The sequence below is a fragment of the Pinus tabuliformis genome, chromosome 1_2 (assembly GCF_031772625.1).
Source record: "Pinus tabuliformis cultivar Carrire ecotype Pingquan chromosome 1_2, CPIR1, whole genome shotgun sequence".
Taxonomy (NCBI): domain Eukaryota; kingdom Viridiplantae; phylum Streptophyta; class Pinopsida; order Pinales; family Pinaceae; genus Pinus; species Pinus tabuliformis.
Window position 1 is genome coordinate 999,226,339 of NC_142298.1, and position 9,087 is coordinate 999,235,425.

Consider the following 9,087-nt stretch of genomic DNA (forward strand, 5'->3'; position numbering starts at 1 on the left):
TGGTGTAAGCAGAACCGCAATGGACCTAGTATGGCATGAACAATATTGTAAAAACCATTGCAAACCATGTATTGAGCAATGTCTTACAGACTGCATTCACCCTGTTTACAAAACTGTTAAAGAAATGACAGAAGCTGAATGGTCAACTTACAGGTCATTATCTTATAATAATTCCCTTGAAGAATACATGAGAGAACATTTGGGATGGCTTGTATTAACCAAAGTCCAATATCAGATTGTTCTAGGGAAACCGATGATTGTCCGCAGGATCTACACAAAAGCTTGGGATGAAATGTTGTATAAAAGAGATAGATTCCATAGATTGACAGTATTCTAACGGTTCACATGGGATTTCTGACAAAATCATCCATACTGTAGTAATGAGTACCAGTCACAAGGGCTTAATTGTGACTAGATTTTTCGTGGGCTTTGTTGTACTAAAGTCTCCACTATGTAAATAATTCATATACTATTTTCCCGTGGGCTTTTACGAAAAGCATCCACTTTGTTTTGTTGCTTTTATACTTTCCCATGGGCTTTCATAAAGGTATCCACTGTGTTCTGTCAAAATTATTTTCCATAAGATTTACTTTTTCGGACAAGAATCATTGTTCAGATGTCACTCTGGCATTACCCAAAAGCAATCATTCCATCTATCGAATTGGAATCTTTGTGCGGACATTTCCCTAGCACTATCCGAAAGTAATGATTCTATCCACCTTCATGGATAGCCTACAGTAATGTTTGTCCCCTCTCATTTCCTATATAATGAGGGTAAGGCTCATTGTTGAGGCATTCGGGGTCAGAGTCAGTTTGAGTCTTAGTGTGCTTTGTGTCAAGTGCCTCTCCTTCTCTACATCTGCTGACGTTTAGTCTAATCTGCTTGCAGCACAAGAAGAGCTCAAGTTCTTAGGTTATTTGGGAGCCTGCGCATTAATGTGCTCGACATTGATGACAACCTAAAGTGGTCGAATCATTTTAGAGAGTCATCCAATATGTGTATGAGTCAAGTCATATTCTGAGGTAGAGCCTATCTTTCGCCAAGTAGCCTTCAATATTGCTTGTTCCTTGTGAACGACATAAAGCCCGATAAATGGAAAGATATTCTATCTCTGTAATGAATCTCTCTATATAAAGTTTATCCTTTCTGAAATAAAATGAGTACACCATTCCACATTTGAATACCTTGCCCACTTATATTGTCTGTTGTGGTAGCAGTTATTTTTTAGCTTTCATTCAAAGTTCACAGGAAGTTTGCCAAAGGGACGAAGGGACACCAAGGCCATTGTTAGGTGAGGAAGTTGTTGTTGAGGCCGCGAGAGTGTGAAAGTTTTGAGTAGGTTCACCACTGGTTCACCAGGAATTGGATATCAAAGACAAACGAAGAGACGCAGCAAGTAGCAAGCTTGTGACAAAAGCCCCTGCTTAAATACTTAAATTGGTATCAGAGCGAGTAACGTCTAGTTTAGAAGGTAGGTATTCAAAATCTTATACTCATAAAGAATGGATTCTTTCCAGAAATTAGTTTCTTTCCGAAAATTAGAAGAGAGAGATTCTAAGGCTGAAGAAAACCCTTTAAGGGATATGTTTGCATCAAGTTCCAGTCGTGTCTTGAATTCTGCTGAACTTGAATATGAAGAACCCCAGCCTTTTGCCCGATGGGAACTACCTGCCATAGCTCCCTCAGAAGTATATAGTGATCTGTTTGTTTTCCATTTAAAAGCCGCTACTAGGATTAGTATTAAAGAGTTTGTGAGCCAGATCCAAGAAAAGTCAGATAATATCCAGACTATTTCTCTGTTAAATCCAAAAGAATTACAGGCCGAGGCTAAAAGATTGAAAACAAACTATCTGCATTTAGGATGCATAAGAGTAGGAAGCAATCCTTTGATTCATAAAGGATTACATACTTTTGTGTTAGCTACTATCCGAGATTTAAAACACAAAATGTATATTGATTCTTTAATAGGCGGAATAGTTGCTTCTCTATCTAATGGCTCAGTCTATTTTGACTGTTATCCAAATTTCTCTATTTATACATCTGATGAAACCATAGACCAAATTTTATAGCTCCAGGTCCAGACCACTGGTTTCGATATGAACAAAAAAGAGAAATAATATAGCCATTCAAACCAAGGGTTGTTTTCGTCACACTAATACCTTGTGGCTAGCCATCTACCATACACCCAGTCAAGATTCAAAGTCAAGTGTTGTTGTCCTAACTGATGCCAAAAAATAGAAAATTGAGCATCAGACAATTCATTGGGAAGACTTGACATTTCCAGAACATTGGGTGATAAATAATCCTAAAACTATTCTATCGAAGAATATTACCTCTACTGATATTATAGAAAATCTGTCTTCTGCTGTCATATCTTTTCCCAGAAGATCCACAAGTGACCGCCGAAGAATTAATATTGCCTGTAAATAGTCCAAATATTACAGAGATCCCTCCACTATAGATACTGTTTGTTCTAGTTCATCTTCTTGTAGACATACTTCTTTGTATGAGTTAACACATCTTGTAAATTTTTCCTCTTTAGAGACAAAATGTCCAGAGTGTCAAGATAGCATCAATCTACTTACTCTTGTTGAAACTGCTATCCATGCCAATCATAATCCCAGGTCTAGCACAACTCCTCCTTCGACATCTGTGAATCCATGCCCAAATCCTAAATGCTTAGGCATCTCGTTTCCCCATGACCAAGAGTCTGACCTTGTGCTCATGATGCATGAGATCACTACTCTGGAAGATGAAGATCCAAGATTCATTGAGATAATGAGTCCCATGAGGCCAGCTAAGCCTAGATATGGTCTAGGATATCTCGAGCAAGCCAAAGGTCTTATACCACGATGTAGATTTGGTTCAGTACCTGCTAATTGTAAGAAGCCTACTGTTATGGAAATGCATAAATTCTTTTCTTTAATGTAGGTATGTTTTAAGTCTAAGATCAGTGCCAAGATGAAAGCGATGCTTAATTGGGATTTATACACTAATCCCCAAGAAGAAGAATTTGATCAGACTTGCTCTCCTCAATAGAAACAGAAATTAGCTAAAGATTGGAAAAGATATATGGAAGTAAATAATACATGGATATCCTTTTATTCTTGGAAGGATAATATTGCTCCCATAAATGTTTTAACTGGTTCAACATCATTCCCTTCAACTAATAAACATGTATGGACTGCATTAGATGGAACAAAGGTTGAAACTCCTTCAACATTTCCTCCCTACAAAGGAATTTTTATAGGAGAAAATCAAAATGCAGCTAAAGCCATCCCACTAGTACAAAAGGATGACAATGCCTTAGGCATTGATGTAAGAATACAGAAATCCAGTGAACAGCTAAACTGGACAAATACTGCATTAAAAAGGTCTAGAAATGAATGTAGCAAAATCAACAGAAGTCAAAGAAAAGATTGATACTATTCAAGTATTAATTAATGGTGTAAATAAATGTATGAATAATGTACAGTTTGATTCCAGTCTTATTCGTTCTTATGCAAGAGATTCTTTATCCAAGATAGAAGGAGTAGAAGAAAAATTAGTTGATCATTTGGATGTAACTAAGAATATTATAACTGGTTTAACAAATAAAGTTGAAAAGATGAATCTGTCAAAAGTAGAAAAACCAGTTCCTAACTCCTTTCTTGTTAAAAGAAGTATAAAAATCCAGGATCCTGTTAAAACTATCAATAGGTTTCTAGCTTTATTTCCCAAAGAAGTAGCCACATCTTCAAAATCTGAGGCTATAGCAAAAATAACTATTGCATCCTTATTTAAGGATGAAGAAGAACAAAAAGGGAAAGAACAAAAATATCATGATACACAAATCTTCCTCATATATGAACCTCTTCAGCATAGGTTCACCAAATATCCAACACCTGATATTGAAGGAAAAGGAAAGCTTCCTGAAGCACATACATTTTTCCCAGATTCCCACAAAGAGTGGAACATAGATAACATGAGTGTTGGCCAAATCAGGAAAATGATTGATATGATGTATACAGAATATAAACTCATGTGTCTTCCAGGAAAAAGTGAAATTGATGCTTGTAGGACTATTATTCAGTGTTTTACAGGGACACTCCTCAGGTGGTGGGAAACAGAATCTTCTCCAAAACTCATTGAAACAATGGAAACAAAAGTCCTTAAACATGAGAAAGGAGATGTAATTCACAACTCTAATGGCACAGTTACCAGCAATATGATAGGTGCATTAACATCAATGATCTTAGAACATTGGTGTGGTAGCGAAACAGAAATTGCTGATAAAAATGAAGTTATCCTAATGAATCTGAAGTGCCACAAAATGTCCCAATATGAAGACTTCCATAGAGATTGGATGCAGAGGATCTACGAAGTCAAAGATTCTAAGAACCTATTATGGAAACAAGTATATCTTGCAGCCCTGGCTTCAAGATTTGTAGATTATATTAGAATGCAAGAATTCTTCCAGTTACCTTTTGAGTCATATACATGGGGAGAGATATATGCTCACATTACAAAGACACTAGTAAGTCTTTGTACAAGCTCAAAGGTAAATAAATCTCTGGAAAAACTTTCCAGATTGCCAGACAAAAAGTCCATCTGCAGCAAGTATGGACTAACAAAAGACGATCCTTTGGTGAAAAGGAGAAAAGATAAGAAAATAGAAAAAAGAGAGTTTAAAGAAACTTTCTACAAGAACAGAAGAAAGTATCCAAAGGATAAGAAAAGATATTCCAAACCAGTGCGAGGCCAAGCCTCTAGAGCAAAGAAAGGGTATTATAAGTATGTTCCTAGAACACACTATTATAATCCCTCTGATATTCATATGCATACAGCCACGCAATACAAATGGAATAAAATTACTTGTTGGTTATGTGGACAAAATGGACATACATTCTCCAGATGTCCACAAGGCGAAGAGTCAAAGCTAAACAGAGGCAAGAAATCTAAAGCCTTTGTTCGAGAAGGCAAACAAATAAAGCAAGAAGGAAGAGGACCAATAGTATGCATGAAATGTGGTTCTCATACACACAAAATAGAACGCTGCCCAAATGTTATAATTAGAGATATAGCTCAGCAACATCAGATAGAAGAATCTTCCTATGTTTCATTCAGTTCTTCTTCTGCAGAAGAACTCCATGCACATATGGAGCAATATTCAGATTCTGGTTCTTCAGACTGCTTATGTTCTGACTCTAAAGAATGTTCCTATCAAGCCCAATATGATTCTGATTTTGAATATTACAGTGAATCAAGTGAAGAAAGGGAAAAGCCTAAGCCCCGGAAAGAAAAAGTCCTCATGGCCACAACAGAAGAAGACGAGCTGAAAATCCTATCCGAGATATGAGCCATGGAGGATGGAGAGATGAAAAATCGCCTGACTGAAGCGTTTATGGATCAGCTCAAATCCAAAGCTTCAAATAGTTCAAGTAAGAAGCCTTTATTCATTGATGCTTCGTATGAAAGAAATACAAAATCATTTCAAAGGCATCACCAAAAAATTGATAGAGTGAGATCACTTAGTCTAGGAGAGGTAAGCCATGAGATTCACAATCTCAAGGCAGAAATTTCTGCAATGAAAACTCAAGTTGCAGAGTTAAAGAAAGATAAACAGATGGCAAAAGAAGAAAATGATGATCAGCCATGGGATACTGCTCAATATAGCAGTAATCAGAAAGTCCAAGTTGCTGAAGGAATGCAGGATCCAAATTTTGGATTCAGAGATATGAGATTATTAACCATCTCTTATCAGCCACATCATGTCAAAGTGAATGTCTACATAAGAGGGAAAACGTTTGAAATGGTTGCTCTTCTAGATTCTGGAGCAGACATAAATATCCTCAATATAAAGAACATTTCAGAAAAATATTGGGTTTCTGCATAAAGAAAGGTATTAGGTTTGGGTAACAAAAAGCTCCAATATAAAATACCCAAAGCTTCTAAACTTTTGAGCAGAGGCACGATCAAAAAAATTAAATTATAAAAAAATATATTTCTTTACCAAAAGAAACATGTTTTCTCTAATTTAATTCCATATAATTTTTTTTAGCAATATTTAATTGAAACGTCATACTATTTATTTAAATTGTAAATAAACCTTTTGTTTAACTTCCCCACTTGAAAAAGATCACGTGAATTGTAAATGCACCTACAATTCCTACGAAACAAAAACAAAAAAATCATGTCAATTGCTTTAACACACCAAAACAAACCAAAAACAAAAAAGATCATGTCAATTGAATTGACACATGAAACATGTCAATTGAATTGACATGAAACATTGCCAGCCTTTATTTTCCACGTTCCACTCGGCAATTATTTTTTGTGAAATATGGACAAACACGGAATCTATACTATGCTATGTGACACACCTTCGTCAATTATTTTTTGTGAACTATGGACAAACACGGAATCTATACTATGCTATATGAGACACCTTCGTCCTTACATGTGGACAAACACGGATTTTTTTTTTGAGAAGAAAAAAAACCAAATAGATTATATTAAGGAGATATAATGATGTTGCCCGCAGCAAAAACAAAATTAAAACCATATAAGACAAACACGGAATCTATACTATGGACAAACACGGAATCTATAATATGGACAAACACGGAATCTATACTATGCTATTGTGATGTGTTGAGAGTATTCTACGCCATTTCCTAGCCCCACGATTGAATTCTTTAGCTGACATTTTATTGATTCAAAGTTGCACTCCACGGCCAGCCTTTATTTTCCACGTTCCACTCGGCAATTATTTTTTGTGAAATATGGACAAACAAGGAATCTATACTATGCTATGTGACACACCTTGGTCCTTCTAAATATGTAGGCCTATCAAGACCTATATTGTGATGTTCTGAGAGTATTCTATGCCATTTCCTAGGCCCGCGATTGAATTCTTTAGCTGACATTTTATTAATTCAAAGTTGCAAGATGACAGATCTCAAGAACTCTGCTCCTAATATGGTCGTGATGAATAGGGTTTTGATAATAGGGGGCACTGGATACATTGGGAAATACATGGCAAAAGCCAGCGTTTCAAAGGGCTATCCAACCTACGTTCTTGTCCGTCCTGCTACAGCAGCTGACCCTGATTCCTCCAAGGCAAAGTTACTTCAGCAATTCAAAGATATTGGCATTCACATTCTTGAAGTAAGTGAATATTCCACAATATTAAATTCTTCGTTTCTTGTCATATTTGGATGAAAATTGTATTTATTATGACTCGCAAAAGAAGGCTAATGGATTTGGGATTTGCTAAGCAGGGATCTTTGGATGATCACAACAGCCTTGTGGATGCAATCAAGCAAGTAGACATAGTAATATCGGCAGTTGCCGCTCCTCAGCATTTGGATCAGTTTAATATCATAAACGCCATTAAGGATGTTGGAATTGGAAATATAAAGGTATATACACCATTATTGTTTGTCTAAGATAAACAACTCAAAAAATGAACCGAGCTAGTAGGATCTGTGTGCCTTTATATTTAAATACTTCTAAACATTCCAACGTTGAGGGATTTCGATTAGATCTCTTTTATATCTATATGTATTAGTGTGAATGGTTCTTATTTTCATTTTTTGATGCAGAGGTTTGTACCCTCAGAGTTTGCGAGCGAGGTCGACACAGTACAAGCTCTCCCTCCCTTTCAAAGAGTGTGTGACAATAAAAGAAAGATTCGCAGGGCCATTGAAGAGGCCGGCATTCCATTCACCTTCTTTTCTGCAAATAGTTGTGCCTCATATTTTGTTGATTATTTCTTTCATCCCCGTCAAAAACCACCGGCAGAGGAAGTTGTCATCTATGGGGATGGTCTGAGTAAAGGTTGTGTATCTACTCTCTTTTCTTTCCATATGAAATTGCTTTTAAATTGCAAACAAGGAACTATTAATATGTGGTGGCTGAGTATTACTGAAAGATAAAACTAATTACATGGTGATTATGTTGTGCAGCGTTTATGAATTCAGAAGAGGACATTGCAGCTCTCACGATAATGATGGCAAACGATCCCAGAACAATGAATAGGCTTGTGATTTACAGGCCACCAAGCAACATAATCTGCCAGAATGAGCTCGTCTCGTTGTGGGAAAAGAAGACTGGAAGAAGTCTGAAGAGAGTTTTTCTGGCCGAGGCCGAGATGGTTAGACTCTCAGAGAGTAAGATAACAGTTGTCACTTCGATTTTCATTCACCCTTAATCTTTAAACCTGCTGTTAACTGCATATTTTAAACATGTAACATGAGATTTATGTCTGTGCAGCTCTGCCTCGTCCAGAGCAGAACATTCCTGTTTCGATTTTGCACAACATTTTTGTGAAGGGAGAGCAGACAAAGTTTGAGTTGGGAGAGGAAGACCTGGAGGCGTGTGAACTGTATCCAGAGTACAAGCACATCACCATAGACGAATTGCTTGACATCTCCGTTGTGGATCCACCAGAAACAAAATTTGCATCATACATGTGAGGGATTATATTGAGTCATCATTATAGATTTGTATTCCCATTCGTATCCCATGTGCATCGTCCTCTGACATTTAAATTGGCAGTAGTGTACTGCCTTTAAATTGCATTTGCTACCTCCAGTCATTAATTAAATCAGTTGCAGAATAATAAATTTACAATTTGTTGATTTTAACAGTTATTTAAGATACTTTTATGGTTCTTCTAGCTAATTGCAAAATGATCATTGATAACATTTTGGTCTTCATATTTATTTAATCTATTTTAATGGTATCGTAGGAATATATAGAGCGAGAATGTATGTTAAAGTTTAAAAACAATATTACAAAAATTTGGTTAATTCCAGTTCTGAATAGAATTTTCGTTGTTTTCTGGGACGAATTTTAATGTTTCTTTTATAATTATATTATTTAAAAAAAAAATATTATTATTACGTTTTTAAAATAATAAAAACAAATTTATTATTATTACATTTCATTTTTACACTAATATATTATGCATAATGTTTATTAAAATGTTATTTTATTTACGATATAAAATTAGATAATTAACGAATTTGTTTTAATATTTTAAATATATAATTGAGAAAATATTTAAAAATTTTATTGAAGAAAATATAATTAAAGTTATA

The 9,087-nt window shown here is 35.6% G+C and overlaps 1 protein-coding gene across 1 annotated transcript; it reads left to right on the top strand.

Annotated features, from left to right (window-relative positions):
• The first annotated feature begins 6,667 nt into the window (after nucleotides 1-6,667).
• LOC149209438 (isoeugenol synthase 1-like) lies at nucleotides 6,668-8,631 on the top strand. The gene is made up of 5 exons (XM_089394266.1): nucleotides 6,668-7,150; nucleotides 7,264-7,404; nucleotides 7,588-7,822; nucleotides 7,951-8,154; nucleotides 8,258-8,631. The coding sequence occupies exons 1-5, from the start codon at nucleotides 6,932-6,934 to the stop codon at nucleotides 8,458-8,460; spliced, it is 1,002 nt and encodes a 333-aa protein (XP_089250392.1). The 5' UTR covers nucleotides 6,668-6,931; the 3' UTR covers nucleotides 8,461-8,631.
• The last annotated feature ends 456 nt before the right edge of the window (nucleotides 8,632-9,087 follow it).

Excerpts from the sequence above, each read along its gene's own strand:
- LOC149209438 (XM_089394266.1), top strand. The coding sequence starts at position 6,932 with ATGACAGATCTCAAGAACTCTGCTCCTAATATGGTCGTGATGAATAGG. Across the intron at positions 7,823-7,950 it reads TGGGGATGGTCTGAGTAAAG|CGTTTATGAATTCAGAAGAG; the intron begins GTTGTGTATCTA and ends TATGTTGTGCAG. Across the intron at positions 8,155-8,257 it reads GATGGTTAGACTCTCAGAGA|CTCTGCCTCGTCCAGAGCAG; the intron begins GTAAGATAACAG and ends ATGTCTGTGCAG.